The sequence below is a fragment of the Hevea brasiliensis genome, chromosome 13, assembly GCF_030052815.1.
Source record: "Hevea brasiliensis isolate MT/VB/25A 57/8 chromosome 13, ASM3005281v1, whole genome shotgun sequence".
NCBI classification, from domain to species: domain Eukaryota; kingdom Viridiplantae; phylum Streptophyta; class Magnoliopsida; order Malpighiales; family Euphorbiaceae; genus Hevea; species Hevea brasiliensis.
The window spans coordinates 89,862,004-89,883,667 of NC_079505.1; the positions used below are offsets into that span (position 1 = coordinate 89,862,004).

The 21,664-nt window shown below is 37.1% G+C and overlaps 1 protein-coding gene across 2 annotated transcripts; it reads right to left on the reverse strand.

Annotated features, from left to right (window-relative positions):
* Positions 1 to 806: 806 nt before the first annotated feature.
* On the reverse strand, positions 807 to 17,723 carry LOC110662001 (protein PAT1 homolog). Of its 2 annotated transcripts, none has more exons than XM_021820869.2 (5): positions 17,436 to 17,723; positions 16,648 to 16,790; positions 16,119 to 16,175; positions 4,481 to 4,544; positions 807 to 3,491 (listed from the first exon to the last, which is right to left on the reverse strand). In XM_021820869.2, the coding sequence occupies exons 1-5, from the start codon at positions 17,515 to 17,517 to the stop codon at positions 1,462 to 1,464; spliced, it is 2,376 nt and encodes a 791-aa protein (XP_021676561.2). In that variant the 5' UTR covers positions 17,518 to 17,723; the 3' UTR covers positions 807 to 1,461. The 2 variants fall into 2 exon arrangements, with proteins under 2 accessions (XP_021676561.2, XP_021676560.2); XM_021820868.2 differs by having other exon boundaries at positions 16,648 to 16,793; positions 17,436 to 17,722.
* Between the last annotated feature and the right edge of the window lie 3,941 nt (positions 17,724 to 21,664).

Here is a 21,664-nt window from a genome sequence, read left to right on the forward strand (position 1 = left end):
ATTTCATCTCAGAATGTCATGTGTATGGTTTCTCATCCGCTAATCAACAATCTTTGTTTACATTTACCATTTGGGATTAAAATTTTGTTAGCTTTGCCACTGCATGCATTATATGAAAATGAACTTCAATTTAGACAAAAAAAAATTGTCTAATTTATTAAAAGAATAAAATTCATTATTTTTTATTTTTAGATTTTCTTATTAATTCTAAAAAGTGATGTCATTATGTACATACTGTCGATAACTTGTGCATGAAAGATAAAAAAATTAGAGAGGATCCTTCACTCTAATTGTGATGTACTCCAATAACAAAGTAAGAAAGCTGAATTTCTCTATTATAAATGGATTGTAAAAACTAGTTAGATTGCATGCTTAATAAATGTTTATTTATACTTAAAAGAGTATTGATTCTTTTTAGATTCATTCATTAAAGACTATTTTTATCAAACTTTCTTAATAGAAGTTATAAAATTATTTTAAAAAATAATATTTAAAAAAAAAAAAACTAATTTCGCGATCAAAGTTGAATAAATTATAGCAATGTCAAATGCACTTTCTGTCCAGCTTTATTAATTCAACCGAGCAATCTCTATAGTAAAGTGTTGTCCGATCACTAACAGAAAATACAGATGAACAACGTCTACCCATCAAGCTTCACTCCCGTGAAAAAGCACAATGCTAATAGATTTGACAGCAGAAACAAGCTAATTAAACAATAAATTTTAGAAAACAAAGATGGAACGGAGCTAAAGTCCAAAGAAAGCACACCAGCATTATCAGTGCTGAACAACTAATTCAATCCGAAATATGCTAATGGAAAATTCACTAGGCATCCCCTCAAGCAGGTTAAACTTGCTAATTACATGAGAATTCAAACACAACAGTATTCCATATCGGAAAAACAAACAACCAGCATTTGCAGGCTTTATTCCCATTTACTAAGGAACTATGACACAGCATACAGGCCTCATAACAGAAAAACATGAATTTGGCATCGCCCCACCTCCTGGATAACAAATTTTAGAGAAGTGGGGAATCTACCCTGTACACCCAACGCCTCCATATTGAGAATTCCACAACAGAGCATCAAATAGATCCCTAAAATAAGACAAGAAAATTCTCAAAGGAATGGAAAAACCCAACAGATTTCTACCGCAATACAACACAGCCCGGTTACAGGTTTAGCCAAGGAAATTGAGTGAAAATGACTAAAATATGCTAAAATCTGAAAGAACTAAACAGAATTTGCAATAGGTTGTTCCAAAGCTTCTGCATCATTCACACCATGTAATCCTAATTACACATGGTGTGCAGACACAAATTAAAAACAAATACCCAAGAACATTGCTGGTCCAATAGTCTCTTTTATATTCACTCTTTCAGAACTCAGCACCATCTCAGGACTAATGGTTTTTAAATTCCATCATATTTTCTTGTAGCCTTGTACCAACTCAACACTAATTAAGAATTCATGTGTCCACCATTGCCACCATCTTGACCAACTAGGGAACGCTGGGAAAGATCATATAACATCTTTTTCTGGTAGTCGTTTGTGTGGGGAACACTGACACGAAGGAGCTCCATAGGTAGTTCTCTCTTAATAGCTTCAGCTGGATCTTGTAGAGAAGAATGCATAATACTATCATATTTATTTACACAATACTTTATAAGAAGTCCAAAAAACTCATCAAATGAGGCCTTCCAAAGTGCTCGATTTGTCATATTATAGCTGCTAGCATCTTGAAGCTCATTCAATAGCTCTGTTGCGGTCTCAAGAACAGACATTAGAATGAGAGAAGCCCCATTTCCACCAGAGCTTCCAAGAGGGCGAAGTGGGGGCTGCTCTGAGGAACAAACAACAGCTGCAAGACAAGCACTAAGGGAACCAATATCCATGCGGCAGGCACATAATGATACAACTCTTGCAAGGTTATTTGCAGTGTCTGCTGCTCCAAGATCAGAGGGGGGACCTCCAAACAGAAACCTAAGATGACGAAAAATAGCCATGCAGACAATTCGCATGAGGTCACCACCTGGAGAAAGAAATTGAAGGTACCTGGCAACAAGTTTACGGCCCTTGGGAAGAGATACTAATCGCATGAACACAAGATCATCCTTTGGAGCAAGTTCCACTGTATGTCCATTCTTTCCAAGTGGGTCAACCAATTGCAGTGATGCTGCAAGCCCTTCCAGCAATATCTGCCTCCTATGTTTTAATTGGGCTCCACCATCTTGAAGCTGATTGAAATCTAGAAAACGGTCAATATCATCTACATCAAGAAGAAGGCAAAGACCATCTTCGACAGTCACTCTAGCTGCAAGCATTGGCTCCTGTTCTAGGGGTTTCTCAGAAACTTTCTGATCAGTCCCACCACTAATAGATGAGTTAGGAGGGTCAACCTCAAGAAGTGGACGAGGCCTGCGAATTGAAGAAAAGGACGTCCTCCCAAGTGCATCAACTTGGAGAAAAGCATGAGGCTCTGAGTTAGGGCGTGCTCGAGGTGGAAGATCCCTCAAGAGAGTTGGGCAGAAATGATGCTTGAGTTTTGCCCCAGCTGACTTTTTTGCAAGACAAGCCTGGTGATAATAATCATCCACATATGGGTCATTACTGTGCGTTGCAGCAAGCTGCATTCTGAGAATGCTCTCAATTTCATCAGAGGTCATGTACTTGGATCTGAACTGAGACCAAACACTGTCAAACTTCCGGCCATTGGTATCAAATCCCTGTTGAGAATAACGCAGATTTTGATTTGGTCTTTGATCTCTAATATCACCCAGACCAAGCACTTCAAACTTGCTCATCATGGGTGGCGGTGAAGAAAGATGAGGACTAAATAGTTGAGACTGCATGCCTGATAAATGGCTTAATGATGGCTGAATTGGATGGTGCAGTCTATGCTGCTGCGGCTGCAGTTGTGGCATCATCTGTGGAGGTATTAAACCATTTTGATGAGATAGTTGTTGCTGCAAATTGTTTGAAGGGTTGGGATGATCTCCAGGATATAGATCCGTATGGTTAACCCACTGGTTAGGTAGCCGGCTATTTGCAGATGGACTGGAAGGAAATTGTGACATATTTCCACACAAATGCAGTGACCCATGATGTAAGCCTGTCAACTGTAGCGGACTAGAAAAAGGAGAGAGGTTTGGTAAAGAAATTGCCATTTGGGGACTGCCACCAAGATGTGGAATATTTAGTTGACTATGATTTGGTGAAGCATGAGGAGATTGTCCACCAGGGAGAGGATACGAAGTGTAAGAAGACTTGGGCACAAGAATTGGTTCACTAGAGAAGTGTTGATGGTGTTGTTGCTGCTCAGGGTATGAAGATGTTCGGTACAAAGGCTTTAATTCCAAAACGCGAGCAGAAGCATATGGCTGTGAAGACCATCTTTTACCCTCCTGAAAGCCTTCAGGGTCAAGTAGCTGCTGCTGATCCAGCCAGTTGGAAAAATCCTTCCCCTGTGCCCATTCAGCAGCAGACGAACCTATAAGGAAATGTTACAAATGGCTTTTCATTTTCCCCAATCTATGATGAATAATTCAAAAGTTGACCATATTAAATGAAAAATAAAAGAAATATGCAAGGATAACAATGTGATGCATTAAAAAGTATCATAATGCACAGCAAAGGCCAAAAACGTAGGTTCTACTCTCCCAAATGTAGAATTTCAACTGATCAATTGTTTTACCAATTTCTCCCTCTATTCATGAACTCATATAATCAATAGATGGGCAACTTGTCAACTTATTTTAATCGCCCCACTTCATTGCATTAGCTCACCCAAACAATGGATAAAACTTAACGAAGCAAAGTAGAAAGATAATGTAGTGCTCTCTCACTAGAAATCAAAAGTTTTGACAGATGCATTGCAGTAAACTCAAACAAATATTAAATGATAGAAAATATCATATCCTGATTTTTGTTGACAAGATTTATTTTTTAAATGAGAAACAATAAATACATGAACGGTTTGAATCTTCACCACACAGCACATTTTTTATTTGACGTCTAATATTTTGGTTTTAATAGCTCTATGAAAAGCCAAATGCATCATTTGACATTCACCAAAAAGGCAAGGTCGCCTTGCTTATAGTCAGATCTTCACTCTATGCAGAAAAGAATCAAAAAATGCACAATTAAGGTGCTCAGGATACCATAAGCTAAACCTACAACTGGATGGACCCTGGACATCAAATTGTCATCCAGACGCTAAACTTTAAACCCACAAAAATGTCTAGAAAGAAACGGAATAATTATGTCTCGTTCATGCTGCTTCTGCCATCTTTGATCAAGATCATTTTTATTGTCCATGATATTTATTTATTAGTCTCTTTATCTTTTAGCTTTAGCGGACTAACAATCAATGAAAAGTGCATAAAAACATAAAAGAAATAAGCTTATCATATACAGATTAGTTAAATTTCAAAATTCAAATTTGGTTATTAAAGTATGTTATGCAAGTTCTATACTCACTTTCTCTGGATCCCCTATCACCAATTACTCCTGCACTTCTTGGTCCATTGATAACCTTGTTCAACTGCAAGAAGATAAAACAATCAAGCATACAAGAGTAAGCAACTCATCATAATCTAAATTATGAATTCTTTGTTGCAATTAACGGCAAACATAACCTGGTACAAGTATGAAAGATTGAAGGTAAAAATATAAATCTTTGATACAAAGATACTAATAACAAGCCAACACATACTTGCTACATGCCAGTAGTAAGTTGAGAGGTAAAATAAATATTGATTTAAAAAAACTGGTAAGGCTGAAACCAAGGATGTGCCGACCCACCACATTCTTTATTGAAAATGGAAATAGCCCCAAGGGATGAAGGTTGAAGGCATAATCCAACTACCTATTGTGTTTCAATTCAAAATTTCGCTTCCAAGATAAACAAAAGATTCCTCAAATTTTGTTAAAATATCAACACATATACTTTATTTAAGTATATTTGTAGAACAATCAATTTTACTTGTGTAACGACACCAAAAAGCCCATTTGAAATTTAAGACAACAACTAGATTTAAAGCTCATGATTGACGAAGCAAGAAAAGAAATAAAATGCCTAGCACTACAAGAAGGAAAGGGGGGAAACTTCTAGATCAGCTTAGAAAGGCAATTTATTTACTTTTTTATTCTTTGAAAAAGGACAGATAGTCAATAGGCATTTACTTAGTTTCCAAACAAACTGAAATTCTAACATTAAACTCATTCTCATAAGAAGACGTAAAGGCAATATCAGAAGCTTGTGTGATGACTTTTAAACGCTAAATATAATAAAAGAAACAGATCAACTTTTGCGACAATACCCATCAAAAATACTTTTCCTGTAACACCCCAAAATTTTAAATTTTATTATTTTATGAGCATTTTTGGTATTTTAATTTTATTTAAATTTTAGGAATTTTTTTGAGATTTTTCGGATTTTAAAAAAATCGAGTTCGATTTTCCGAAAATATAAACTTTGATGATTTTTAAAAATTAATTTAAAGACCACGTGGCAAAACTAAAAATATATTTGAAGTCTACGTATTTTTCTGAGTTTTCTGAAAATTTTTCGAAATTTTTGGACCTCGTTTTCGGTCCCGAGGCAGAGTAAAAATTCAAAATTTTGTATTCCGAATCGAACCGGCCGAATCGAACCGGACCGGACCGGTCGAATCGGACTGGCTTCTTTTTCTTCTTCTCTTTTCTTCCGCGCGTCCCGACCTCCTCCCCTTCTCTCTCTCTCTTTTCTCTCTCCTCCCTCCTCCCCTTGCCGCGTCGCCACCTCCCCTTGCCGCGTCGCCACCTCCCCTGCCTTCCTACCTCGTCGGCGCGCCACCTCAGCCCTCCCCACGGCCGGCCGCCGCCTGGAACGGCGGATAACGGTCCCAGAAACAACGCGCAGCGCGCGCGCGACTCCTCGGCTCCCCGGCCAAAATCCGGCTGATCCGGCCACCAATTGGACCGGGTCTTGTGTCTAAACTCATCTACTCGTCGAGAGCTTTCCATAGACACCAAGAACACCGAAATCCATCGAGCGGTTTGTCCAATTTTTGCCCGGGAAGTTTTAGCCCATTTTGACTTTCGGGCTAGATTTCTCGCAAACCGTGAATCCCACGAGAAAACCGAGAGTACCAGAGCGCTCCACTCGTCGAGAGCTTCGCGGCGACATAAATTTATAATTTTTCCGACACTATTTTTCGGTGAGTCCCACGGAACTTCGCAGTGTTTTTTCGAGCATTAAATGAGCATAGAAAATTCTGAAAAATTTATGTACTAACCCCCGTGTTGTGGGCTTCGTGTAGGTATCCTCAATTCGCAGAAATTCGACAGTTGACCGGGTCTGTGAATTTCCGGCCGCATGCACTGCTACGGAAAAGTCTCCGAATTGGACCGAAATTTTGGCTACCCCCCCATTGTCAGACGTCCCGAGCGCGTCCCCGAAGTCAGAATCGGCAAAGGTAAACCCGAACCTTACTTTTTCGTAATTTTCTAGTGCTTAAATAGGATTAAAAATCCATAAAATATTCGTGGTAGCTTAGAAAATTATGATTCTTTTTGCAATAGCCTAGTAATATTGCTAAGGACCGCGGGGCAAAGTTTTAGAATTTTTAGAGCTTATTTGGGCAGTTTTTGCAAAAATGATCAATTATAAGGACTAAATTGAAATTTTTCATACTGTGATGAATGACTGATTTGATGGACCCAGGAGGGGCTGTGTGATGTGATTGAACTGTGGATATATGAGTTGCGAATATAGAAGTGTGATTTGAGCCTTTTTGCAGGTTGGGTAGGTCCTAGGTATAGGGGAGACTCTGCCGGATTTTCGGCATGACTTAGGACGTATTTGGTCTTTTCTTGATTGTATTGAGTCATTTGAATTAAATAATTGTAATGTAATTGTCAGGTGAGCCGGGACAACCTTCTTCCTCCGCCCAGCCGCCACAGTGACCGTTGTCAAGTCTGTGAGTAAAATATTAATTTTAATTGTAATTTCACTATTATTATATGTTCAAGCATGCCTATGCATCACTTATATGCATATATCTATGTAGATAAACTTTAGGCACGATTTATGTTGCATTCATAACTGTGAAAGTGCCATGTATGTTGTTGTGGTAATTTGGAGCAGTGTGTGTGCGTTGGCGTGAGTGTGATGTGGTGTGGACTATGGATAGGACGGGTAGACACGGCTTGAGATCTTCGCTGGGACCAGATCCTTCGGGGTAGACACGGCTTTAGTTTTTCGCTGGGACCCCGATTTGGTTATTAAGTGGAAGTCCGAGCTGAGTTCTTCGCTGGCACAGTTGAAATTAAAAGAGCTGTATAGGGGATCAGCTCCCATATATATTATGATTGATGTTACTGGGTGTATGAGTGCTCCAAATTACCTTTTTGATGTTATGATGTGAAAATGTTGTTGATGTTGCATTTCACTCTACAGGATGCATTAGTTTTAGATAGTTATAGAGATTATGGTTAAAATTGATATTTTACTCTCTGAGTCAAACGCTCACTCCTGTTCAATATTTTTCTAGGCCACAGGAGGATATTTTTGAGGTTAACCTGCTTTCTTCCCTCGCAGGTGGTTTATCAATGTTTGTGTAATTTTATTAACTCCTAGAATTTCTCCATGAGTTAGAAGTATTTATTTGATTTTGGTCTGTAATATTATTATCATGTTGGACCTGTAAACATATAATGATATGTATGTTTGATGGACTGGATGAGGGAGCTGAGCTCCCATATGTTTTTATGATGATATGAGTATGTGGAGGATGAGTTGAACTCCCCAATTGAGTATTTACTGTGTTTACAGGTCGGGTGAGTCAAAAACTCCCCGTTGGTAGGTCCATTTTATGGGCGGACTCTGTCCGGTTGATTTCTTGATATTGGGCCCAAATGGGCCTTAGAGTTGGGTTAGTGAATAGTTAGGCTTACTACGGGCCTCGGGGGCTATAGGCTGGCCCAGGTCCTAGTGCCGGTCCGGGCCATAGGTTGGATCGTGACAAATGTGGTATCAGAGCTTAGGCTCCAGATTCTTAGGGAAAAATTGTCTAAGTGTTGGGAAGAGTCTACTAGGAGTCACATGCGGAAAAATAGGGTCCACATTCGTCTTGCATTGTCATCTTTGCTTCTAGTTTCTGCTTTATATATTGTGTGTGAATATGAGTCATAGAGCTGTGTAACGTGCAGTTTGAATTTTGTGGGCTAATGTCTTGAATTTCAGAAAATGCGTAAAAGGTGAGAGCTGCCACTACACTGTAACTGATGTGCCTGACGAGGTGTCAGCACAGGATGAGGCGCCTGCCCCGAGGAGGCGGGGTAGGAGGCCTAGAGCTGCTCAAGTAGAAGAGCAGCTGCCAACAGTTCAGGATCAGTCTTTCATGGCACAGGGTCACATGGACCCCACGGCAGCTACTCTAGCTGGGTTGCAGAGAACCATCGATATGATAGCACAATATATGGTCCACCCACCACAGCAGCAGCAGTCCACCGCACCAAATGAGGAACCTTATAAACAGATCATCAATTTCAAGAAGTTAGTGCTTGGTACTTATGATGCGTCAAACGATGCATATCGATTTTTGAATTCCTGCAGACAGACAGGAACAGAATTGCAGTTGACTGATAGAAGACTTATAGAGTGTATACAGCATGTCATGGGGCCTATGCCTAGACAATGGATGAATGACTACATATTACCTCGGATGGAGGGTTTGTCGTGGACTCAGTCTGTGGAACTGTTCATCAACCGGTTTGTACCAGAAAGCTTCAAGGATCAAAAGCAGTGGGCCTTTGAGACCTTAAGACAGAATGGCAGGTCTGTAGATGAGTATGCTACAGAATTTCTGAAACTGAGCAGGTATGCCCCCACAGCAGTATCTACAGAGACTATGAAGGTGAAAAGATTCCTAAAGGGACTTGACAGGAGGTATGCAAACCTGGCCATGATGTCTGATCAGTCATTTGATGTGGTAGTTGATCGAGCCAGACAGATAGAGATTAGCTATGCTGCGGATGACAGCGGAAGAGCAAAGAAAAACAGAGCAGAGGGTTATTCAGGTGTTCCCCACATGGGCACTACGGATAGTGGTGGCCAAACTACTTACAGAGGAAGAAGCAGGAATAAGAGGAGTGGTTTTAGACACAAATCCCGAGGGTTGCACTGTGGTACGGATCCAAAGAAGGGTCGAGTTCGGGTACAGCAGCCTGGTCCAGTTCAGATCCTCCTTGGCACCTTGTGCACAGTGTGGAAGAGGACATTCAGGACCTTGTATGATGGGTTCAGAGTATGCTTGTGTGGCCAACGTGTCACTTTGCTAGGGAATGCCCGTGTTCAATGAACCACAGATGGGGTCACAGTGGTTCATTGCAAATGTTCCTCGCCATTGTATCCGGTGCTTCGGCATGGCAGATGGCGATCGATTCAACAGGGCCGAGGACAAGGGGGACGCGGATTTGGGGGCAGATCAGGAGGGAGAAGTCAGTATCAAGATTCTACCACTCAGGGTAGGGGTCAAGCTCGGGTTTTCACCCTGACCCATCAGGATGCTCAAGCTTCAAATGCAGTTGTAGCAGGTATTCTTCTGGTCTGTTCCTACGAGGCTCGTGTTTTAATAGATCTGAGTGCTACGCACTCATTTGTCTCCCCTGTGTTTGCCATAAGGTTGGGTAGAAACCCTACAACCTTAGAATGTCCTTTGTCGGTAACTACCCCACTTAGTGACAACATAGATGTAGATATGATTTTTCTGGGTAGCCCAGTAGTGGTGGATGGAAAGATCCTCCCAGCAGACTTGGTTCCTCTACCAGTGATTGATTTTGACGTAATCTTGGGGATGGATTGGTTGGCAACTCATTATGCCACTTTAGACTGCAGGAACAAGAAGGTGTATTTCCACATACCCGGTGTGGAAGAGTTTAGCTTCGATGGTGACAAGAGCGTGGCTCCATATAACTTGGTGTCAGCAATTAATGCTAGAAAAATGTTGAGGCGTGGATGCCAAGGGTATTTGGCATTGGTGAGAGATACATCTGTAGAAGGTGTCAACATGAAGAATGTTCCTGTTGTCAGAGAATTTATGGATGTCTTCCATGAGGAGCTTCCAGGGTTGCCACCAGAAAGGGAAATAGAGTTCTGCATTGATGTTGTTCAGGGTACAACTCCCATATCCATGCCACCCTACAGGATGGCACCAGCAGAATTGAAAGAGCTAAAGGAGCAACTACAGGAGCTTTTGGACAAGGGTTTTATACGTCCGAGCACTTCACCCTGGGGTGCTCCGGTGCTATTTGTAAGAAAGAAAGATGGGTCATTGAGGTTGTGTATTGACTACAGACAGCTGAACAAGGTGATTGTGAAGAACAAGTATTCACTTCCTCGGATCGATGATCTGTTTGATCAGCTTCAAGGGGCTAGATTCTTTTCCAAGATAGACCTGCGATCAGGCTACCATCAGTTGAGAATCAGGAATGAGGACGTGTCCAAAACGGCATTCAGAACAAGATATGGTCATTATGAGTTCTTGGAGATGTCTTTTGGACTTACTAATGCACCAGCAGCCTTCATGGACTTGATGAACAGGGTGTTCAAGCCATTTTTGGATCGTTTTGTCATCGTATTCATAGATGACATTTTGGTATACTCTCGGACCGAGGAAGAACACGTGTGGCACTTGAGAATGGTGTTGCAGACTTTGAGGGAGCACCAGCCATATGCCAAATTTTCAAAATGTGAATTTTGGCTAGAAAGCATCTCATTCTTGGGACACGTGGTTTCTAGTGACGGCATTCAAGTGGATCCCAAGAAAATTGAAGCTGTAACTGATTGGCTTAGGCCTACAACAGTCACTGAGGTGCGAAGTTTTCTGGGTCTAGTTGGCTACTATAGGCGTTTTGTGCAAGATTTCTCCAGGATAGCGGCTCCCCTAACTAAGTTAACTCGGAAGAATGTTCCATTTATTTTGACAGATGACTGTGAGAGGAGTTTCCAGAAGCTTAAGGAGTGTCTAACCACCGCCCCTGTGTTGACACTACCTATGAGTGGTGAAGGATACACCGTGTACTGTGACGCCTCCAGAGTTGGCCTAGGGTGTGTTTTGATGCAGAATGGAAAAGTAGTGGCTTATGCTTCAAGACAGCTGAAGAGGTATGAGCAGAACTACCCCACCCATGATTTGGAAATGGCGGCTGTAATCTTTGCACTAAAAATCTGGAGACACTACCTGTATGGTGAAGTGTGCGAGATATACACCGACCACAAGAGTTTGAAGTACATCTTCCAATAGAGGGATTTAAACTTGAGACAGAGGAGATGGATGGAGCTTCTGAAAGACTATGATTGCACCATCCAGTACCACCCTGGGAAAGCCAATGTAGTAGCAGATGCTTTGAGCAGAAAATCTTCTGGCAGTTTGGCGCACATTTCAGCAGAGAAGAGACCGTTAATTCAGGAGGTACATGAGTTGATGGATCAAGGTTTAATCCTAGATCTTTCAGATGAGGGGGTATTGCTAGCTCATTTTTCAGTGAGGCCAGACTTGAGAGACAGAGTTAGAGTTTCCCAGCACAGAGACCAACAATTGATGAAGATCATAGAAAGAGTACAGCAAGGTGAAGGTGGTGAGTTTGGATTTGCCAATGATGGCGCCTTAGTGCAAGGTTCTAGGATATGTGTGCCCGATGTGGACAATCTCAGAAATGAAATCATGCGAGAGGCACACTGTACACTGTACAGTGTCCACCCAGGCTCCACTAAAATGTACCATGATGTGAAGAATAACTATTGGTGGAATGGCATGAAGAGAGACATAGCAGACTTTGTGTCCAAGTGCTTGACTTGTCAGAAGGTGAAGTTTGAACACCAGAGACCGTCAGGGAAGCTGCAAGAGCTCCCTATCCCAGAATGGAAGTGGGAAATGATCACTATGGATTTTGTGACTGGATTGCCTCGTACCACGAGAGGATATGATTCGATAACGGTAATTGTAGACCGTCTAACCAAATCAGCTCACTTCTTGCCTGTGAAGACTACTTATTCTGTGGCACAGTATGCCCGGCTCTACATCCGAGAAATAGTCAGATTGCATGGAGTTCCGGCTTCCATAATATCTGACAGAGGGCCCAGTTCACTTCTCGGTTTTGGAGAAAGTTGCAGGAGGCACTTGGCACCTGATTGAACTTGATGCGGCTTTCCACCCTCAGACAGACGGACAGTCCGAAAGGACAATCCAAACACTGGAAGACATGCTTCGCATGAGTGTCTTGGATTTTGGAGGTCAATGGGATGATCAGCTAGCTTTGGTGGAGTTTACCTACAACAACAGTTACCATTCCAGCATAAGGATGGCACCCTATGAGGCACTATATGGAAGGAAGTGTAAGTCTCCTCTGTGTTGGACAGAAATGGGGGAAGCGAAGGTGCATGATGTAGACCTAGTGCAATACACTTCAGAGGTAGTTCCTTTAATCATGGAACGATTGAAAACAGCTTTCAGTAGGCAGAAGAGTTATGCAGACCCCAAACGAAGGGATGTGGAGTTTGCAGTAGGCGACTATATATTCCTGAAGGTTTCTCCAATGAAGGGAGTCATGAGATTTAGAAAGAAGGGCAAGTTGGCACCTCGGTATATCAGACCTTTTGAGATTACGGATAGAGTTGGAGCAGTTGCCTACCGGTTGGAGCTACCACCCAACCTTTCTCACGTTCATCCCGTATTTCACATCTCCATGCTCAGGAAATACATTCCAGATCCTTCTCATGTACTACAGCCGGGGGTAATACAGCTAAAGGAGAATTTGACATTTAAGGAGCAACCTGTAGCCATAGTGGACTACCAAGTGAGACAGCTAAGATCACAACAGATCCCTATGGTTAAGGTCTTGTGGAGGAGCCAGTCAGTGGAAGAGTGCACCTGGGAGTCAGAACGGGATAAGCGTAGTAAGTACCCTTATCTGTTCAATGTATAATCATGTGCTTTATTCTGCCTTATGTAAAATTCAAGGACGAATTTTCTGCAAGGAGGGAAGAATGTAACACCCCAAAATTTTAAATTTTATTATTTTATGAGCATTTTTGGTATTTTAATTTTATTTAAATTTTAGAAATTTTTTTGAGATTTTTCGGATTTTAAAAAAATCGGGTTCGATTTTCCGAAAATATAAACTTTGATGATTTTTAAAAATTAATTTAAAGATCACGTGGCAAAACTAAAAATATTTTTGGAGTCTACGTATTTTTCTGAGTTTTCTGAAAATTTTTCATAATTTTTGAACCTCGTTTTCTGTCCCGAGGCAGAGTAAAAATTCAAAATTTTTTATTCCGAATCGAACCGGCCGAATCGAACTAAACCGGATCGGACCGATCGAATCGGACCGGCTCCTTTTTCTTCTTCTCTTTTCTTCCGCGCGTCCCGACTTCCTCCCCTTCTCTCTCTCTTTTCTCTCTCCTCCCTCCTCCCCTTGCCGCGCCGCCACCTCCCCTGCCTTCCTACCTCGCCGGCGCGCCGCCTCAGCCCTCCCCCACGGCCGGCCGCTACCTGGAATGCTGGAAAACGACCCCAAAAACAACGCGCAGCGCGCCCGCGACTCCTCGGCTTCCCGGCCAAAATCCGGCCGATCCGGCCACCAATTGGACCGGGTCTTGTATCTAAACTCATCTACTCGTCGAGAGCTTTCCATAGACACCAAGAACACCGAAATCCATCGAGCGGTTTGTCCAATTTTTGCCCGGGAAGTTTTAGCCCATTTTGACTTTCGGGCTAGATTTCTCGCAAACCGTGAATCCCACGAGAAAACCGAGAGTACCAGAGCGCTCCACTCATCGAGAGCTTCGCGGCGACATAAATTTATAATTTTTCCAACACCGTTTTTCGGTGGGTCCCACGGAACTTCGCAGTGTCTTTACAAGCATTAAATGAGCTTAGAAAATTCTGAAAAATGTATGTACTAACCCCCGTGTTGTGGGCTTCGTGTAGGTATCCTCAATTTGCGGAAATTCAACAGTTGACCGGGTCTGTGAATTTCCGGCATGCACTGTTCTGGAAAAGTCTCGAATTGGACCGAAATTTTGGCTACCCCATTGTCGACGCCCCGAAGGCGTCCCAAGTCGAATCGGCAAAGGTAAACCTGAACCTTGCTTTTTCGTAATTTTCTAGTGCTTAAATAGGATTAAAAATCCATAAAATATTCGTGGTAGCTTAGAAAATTATGATTCTTTTTGCAATAGCCTAGTAATATTGCCAAGGACCGCGGGGCAAAATTTTAGAATTTTTAGAGATTATTTGGGCAGTTTTTGCAAAAATGATCAATTATAAGGACAAAATTGAAATTTTTCATACTGTGATGAATGACTGATTTGATGGGCCCAGGAGGGGCTGTGTGATGTGATTGAACTGTGGATATATGAGTTGCGAATATAGAAGTGTGATTTGAGCCTTTTTGCAGGTTGGGTAGGTCCTAGGTATAGGGGAGACTCTGCCGGATTTTCGGCATGACTTAGGACGTATTTGGTCTTTTCTTGATTGTATTGAGTCATTTGAATTAAATAATTGTAATGTAATTGTCAGGTGAGCCGGGACAGCCTTCTTCCTCCGCCCAGCCGCCACAGTGACCGTTGTCAAGTCTGTGAGTAAAATATTAATTTTAATTGTAATTTCACTATTATTATATGTTCAAGCATGCCCATGCATCACTTATATGCATATATCTATGTAGATAAACTTTAGGCACGATTTATATTGCATTCATAACTGTGAAAGTGCCATGTATGTTGTTGTGGTAATTTGGAGCAGTGTGTGTGCGTTGGCGTGCGTGTGATGTGGTGTGGACTATGGATAGGACGGATAGACACGGCTTGAAATCTTCGCTGGGACCCGGTCCTTCGGGGTAGACACGGCTTTAGTTCTTCGCTGGGACCCCGATTTGGTTATTAAGTGGAAGTCCGAGCTGAGTTCTTCGCTGGCACAGTTGGAATTAAGAGAGCTGTATAGGGGATCAGCTCCCATATATATTATGATTGATGTTACTGGGTGTGTGAGTGCTCCAAATTACCTTTTTGATGTTATGATGTGAAAATGTTGTTAATATTGCATTTCACTCTACAGGATGCATTAGTTTTAGATAGTTATAGAGATTATGGTTAAAATTGATATTTTACTCTCTGAGTCGAACGCTCACTCCTGTTCAATATTTTTCCAGGTCACAGGAGGATATTTTTGAGGTTAACCTGCTTTCTTCCCTCGCAGGTGGTTTATCAATGTTTGTGTAATTTTATTAACTCCTAGAATTTCCGCATGTGTTAAAAGTATTTATTTGATTTTGGTCTGTAATATTATTATCATGTTGGACCTATAAACATATAATGATATGTATGTTTGATGGACTGGATGAGGGAGCTGAGCTCCCATATGTTTTTATGATGATATGAGTATGTGGAGGGTGAGCTGAGCTCCCCAATTGAGTATATACCGTATTTACAGGTCGGGTGAGTTAAACTCCCCGTTCTTAGGTCCATTTTATGGCCGGACTTTGTCCGGTTGATTTCTTGATATTGGGCCCAAATGGACCTTAGAGTTGGGTTAGTGAATAGTTAGGCTTACTACGGGCCTCGGGGGCTTTAGGCTGGCCCAGGTCCTAGTGCCGGTCCGGCCCATAGGTTGGGTTGTGACATTTCCAATCTAGGACACCTCTTGCGACAATACCCATCAGTAAATAGAGAACTAACTAACCAACATGGAAACTGGTCAGGGGTAATGTGCGCAAATTCCTTCCACTTTCCAATCTTAAATTTTCTTCTAAAAAGCAAATTAGCTCACATCACCTTTACATAGACTTATTACTCTACAAAAAGCAATTGCCAATATAGCATTCAGATAGGTATGAGTACTATCAATTCTCATCCTGCATATCCAGCAAATTACCTAAGTGAAATCTCACAAGACACCTTCCAAAATCTCAACTTATATAAAGGAATAGAACTCTAAGCGTTCAAGAATGCAGTAAATAACTAAATATTAACACAAATATTTTCAGTGATTTAAGAAATAATAGAAGCCATAATTTTTTAAAAGAAAAAAAAAGATGCATGCTTGATGTTATCATTAAGTAATGAACTAACCTTTGAAAATGTACTAGTAAGATCATCAATTTCGGAAAGAGAGCTTGTAACCTCACCCTACAGATAGAAAAAGAAAAGTTAGTTGCTGGAAATCCCTACAACTTGAATATCATCATTGATCATTCAGAATTTAAGGTTGACATAATAGTTGTTACATAGAATCAATGGATAATACAAACTGTAATAAACAAAAAGATCTATAAATCTGACAAGGAGGAGGTCATCGAATTACACTATGATTGTAAAAACAAGCACGTAACAAGCAACTACTTCAAGGAATAAATTTCTTTTGCTCAAAAATGGTCTGAGCTTTGACAAACCTTACAAATAACCCAATGTAGAACAATTGGCTGACCAGAATAGCTACATAATAACTTATCTATGTTGTTTGAAATCCTATGATAAAATCAAGAGTAATTACACTCATAACTAATTCTGATCAACATAAACTTATTTTTTGGTGAAACCTCAGAATCAATCAAAAGTTAAAACAAGAAAGACAATTCACAAAAAGGAAAGAATGCGTAACCTCTTGTCTACCAAAGAGAAATTCCTCCTCATCAAACTCAACTAAAGGCAAGTCCTCTTGTTCATCCTCCAATCCCCCTAACTCAATTCCTTCGACAAGATCTTTACCAAAGAATGCATATTGAGATGCATCAAACACGGCATCTTCTGCACCATGAAACAATTCAAATCAAAACATTATATTAGATTATTTGTTAAGAAACAACTGAGCATAATGGACACCAGGTGGAATTCACATATACTAACATTTTCTATACATTTAGAGAAGCTCATGTCATTCATAAATCCAAAATTGATCATACTAATAGATGCTGAGAGTTTAAACACGACAAAGTTGTGCATCAAGCAAGCATAAAGATTTATAATAATTAACATCTCATGTAGTTTAATTGATGCGAAATCAATGAACCGCAGGCCCACAAAACCTCATCCAAATAGATAAGCCAGGAGAGAACTCCATGTCAAAATGAAGAACTATCAGACAATTTATTTGACTCATAACGGAACACACTAATAATAAGAAGCTCAAAAAACATGGATCCTGAAATAAAGAGTATGCATAAAATGAAAATTAATCCAACATTTGACGTTGACCACAAAAGCAAATACCACTTAAATAAAAATAAATTTTGATGCAATACTACAAACATGTAGCCCAGTTACTGGGCAACCAAACTAAAAATCCCAAAAAGAAAGATCTCTAAAAACCCAATTCGGAAAGTGAAGATCCAGCTAAAACAAACAAAACAGAGATGAAAAAAAAGGGGAAAAAAAAAAAGTAAAACCAACCTGTGGAGTTGTCTCCGAATAGATTAGGATCGCCAGCTTTGGGAGCCTCTTGAGCAACACCCCCACTTTCAATTCCTTCCATGTCTACACTTGTTTTTCTTATCACTAAAATCTAAAAGCAGCAAAAGATTTAAAATAAGAAGAAGAAGAAGAAAAAGAACAACCCTAACAAAGAAACTGAATTCTAAATCAAGGAAAAGCAACGCCAAATACTAAAAACCCTTAGCACTGAAACTTCTAGGGTTTCGGAGAGAATATCTATACAGAGAAATGAGTACAGTGAATAAATTTTACCGATGGTCTGGAACTTTTAATAGTCCTAATATTACAGTAGATTAACCCGAAAATATGTAATATAAAACTTTTAAATTCTTAAATTTTAAATATTAAAATTTTTTTAATTTTTAATTCTTAAAATTTTTAATTATAAATTAATTTGATAGTTAATATTTTTTTCTCTATTATATAAAATGTAAAATTATTTTTTTTATACGTAAAAATTATTTTATTTATAAAAAAAATTTAAATTTATATATAATTTGAGAGAGAAAAAAAAATTAATCTCTATATTATAATTGTTTAGATTAATATTTAATTAAAAAATTAATAATTAAAGACTAAATAAATTTTATCATGTAAAATTTAAAAATTAATAAAATTTTATATTATATTTTTAAATTTAAAAATTAAAACATTATAATAAGATAAATTTAAAAATAATTATTAAAATTTATTAAGTACAGTAATTATTTAAAATTAAAATAATTTTATTATATAAAATTTTAAAAATATAAATTTAAAAATTTTAAAAATTTTATATTATATTTTCAAGTTTAAAACGATTTTATTACGATTTATAAAGTTGTTATTGAAATTTATCCTTTCATTTGATTATAATATTCAAGCAATTACTAGATTTATTCATTTTTCTATCTCTGCTGTTTTTTTTTTTTTACCAGTGATTTTCTTTTGTTTTTCCTTTTATAGTTTCCTTTTTAAATAATAATAATATTATGGGAGTTTCTATGTAAAATGGAGAAACGTTGCTGTACGCCATGGGCGGACTAATGGAGATGGATTTTTTTTCTTAATTAGAAAAATTAGATTAGAAATTATTAGAAAATGATAATAAATAAGATTTTTTTATATTGGATTCAATATGATTGTATCATAATAATTTTATTTAATATATAATTAGTTTTAAAATGAGTTTACAAGTAATAGTATATTTTTATAACTTTAGGTTTTATTTATATAAATAAATAATTAAAAATAAAATATATTTTGAATAATTGTTAAATATAGATTTTTTAAATAAATAATTAATTAAAAATATAAAATTAAAATTCATATTATGTTTAGATTTAAGGTGGATGCGTTTAATTTAAAATGAAATTTAAATAATAAAATTTTTATTTTAATTTTTTAAAATAAAATTATTATTAAAATTTGAATAAAGTTATATTATGAGGTGAAATTATTATATAACCCTCTTTTTAAATGTATGCGTCTACTTTTTTAAAATTAAGAAAAAATTAATTTTTCTCCTCTCTAAATAAGTACCATATTTTAGTGCTTTAGATATATAATAATTTTTTATTATTAGAGAAAATATATTATCGAAATAAATTATTATAATTAAAAAATTAATTAAATTTTTATATAATTATATTTTATTTTTATTTTTATAAATATAGTTAGCAGTAATTGTTTTTTATTTTAAACAATAAAATTAATAAAATCAATTAAATTGAGTTCTTATAAAATTTTATATTTAAATTATAATATATGTTTTATAAATTGTGGAGTTTTTATTAGAATTAAAATTTCAAGGTTATCATATTTTCCTTGGTAATATTTTCATCCTTTCAATCATCCTTACCATCATGATATACACGGCTCATTAGTCATTAGTGTGGTTTGAACAATATTTTCAACTCAATCAGATGATTTTATTAGAAATTAAATCAATCAATCAGATGACTTTATTAGAAATTAAATCAATCTAAAATAAAATTTAATTTTTCTATGTATTTGACAAAAAAAAGTCATCATTAGTCAATTTTTAACTATAGCGTCAACTTAAAATTTAATTGATTAAAACTAAATTACGAGTTTAGTGTTCAAATCTTTGTCACAAAATGGAGAAAAAAAAATCAGAATAAATTATTCTTCTTAAGTAAATCACGGCTAAATTTAATTTTATATAAAAATGAAATTAATAACCACTAAATTAAATGTTTATATTGATTTTTTTATTTTTTATTATTTTTTAAATAAAATTAGATAAAATATTTACATATAAATTCATATATTTATTATATAATTTTAATTAATTTTACATAATCATGATATAAATATTAAATTTAATGACTATTAAATTTATTATTATTATTTAAAAAAACTTATCTGATATATAATATTTGAGTTTTACATACTAAATATATCATTCTAATTATCTATAAATATTAATTAATTTTATATAAATCTCAAAATATGTTCTACTTTATAAAAGCGAAATCAAATTAGAATCAATGTTTTTTTTTTTTTTCAATGGGATTAAGGGGGTGTTTGGTTCACTTATTGTATACAACTGATAGCTGATAAATATCTAAATAAGTGAACTATAATATTTGACAAGCTTAAAATAATAAAACTGATAGTTGATGGGCAACTGATATGATATTTATCAGTTACAGTTTGTATCAATTTTATTTTTAGGGTCTGTTTGGTTTAACTGTTGAATACAACTGATAGTTTTTAGGGTCTGTTTTGTTTAACTGTTGAATACAACTAATAGTTGTTACTGTTAGCTGATGATAGCTGATTTATGTTAAGTGTTTGGTAAAATTATATTTAGCTATTGCTGTTGATATGTGAAATGACCAATAAGGGTATATATTATATAATTTATTTTATTATTAAAATAAATATAAAATTATAAATTTATTATATTATTTATTTTATTATGAAATTAAATATACAATTATCAAATTAATATATTATATCATTTATTATATTATTAAAATAAAAATATAATTATTAATATATTATATTATATTATTTATTTTATTATTAAAATAAGAAAATAATTAATTTTTTTAAAAAATAATTAAATTTCTTAAAAAATATAGATAAAATAATAAAGTAATTATTATAATTAATAAAAAAATTTATAATTAATTTTAAGTTTTTAGATATAAATAAATATTTTACATTTTATGTTGTTAATAAAAAGTATTTTAACATAGTTAAAATGTGTTAATTAAAATATTAAAATTATAAATAAAAAATATAAAAGTATTAATAATATTAATTTTTGAATTAAATATGAAATGATAATATGGTCAAAATAAAAAATAAAATTAAATCAGCTATCAATTGATGAGAAACTGCTCTAAAAATAGAGCTGATACAAACTGCAGCTGATGAGTATCATATCAGCTACTCATCAGTTATCAACTTTATTTTTTAAAACTTACCAAACACTCTAGTTCACCTGTTTATGTATCTATCAACTATCAACTGCACCTAACAAGTGAACCAAATTGTAACACCCCTAATTTTTAAATTTATTATTTTTGGGTAAATATTGATATTTTATTTTATTTGAATTTTAGGAAATTATTTGAAATTTTTTGGATTTTAGAAATCGGGTTCAATTTTCCGAAAATATAAACTTCGATGATTTTTAAAAATTAATTTAAAGACCACGTGGCAAAACTAAAAATATATTTGGAGTCTACACATTTTTCTGAGTTTTCTGAAAATTTTTCGGAATTTTTAGACCTCGTTTTCGGTTTTCGGTTTTAAGGTAGAGCAACAATTCAAAATTTGTATTCTAAATCGAACCGGCCGAATCGAACTGGTCCGGATCCGACCAGTCGAATCGAACCGACTTCTTCCTTTTTCTTCATCCCCGCGCGCGTCCCGACCTCTCTCTCTTTCTCTCCCGTTTGCTCTCTCCTCCCTCCTCCCCTTATCGCGTCGCCGCCTCCCCAGCCACCCCAGCCCGCCAGCGCCCCTCCCCAACCACCTCCCCTCGCCTGCCGCCGCCTGGAACACTGGCAAAAGGCGCAAGAAGAGACACGACGTGCAAGCGCGCCGCTTCGTCTTCCCGACCGAAATTCGGCCGATCCTACTATCAATCAGAATGAGTCTTGTATCAAAATTCATCTACTCGTCGAGAGCTTTCCATAGACACTAAGAACACTGAAATCCATCGAGCG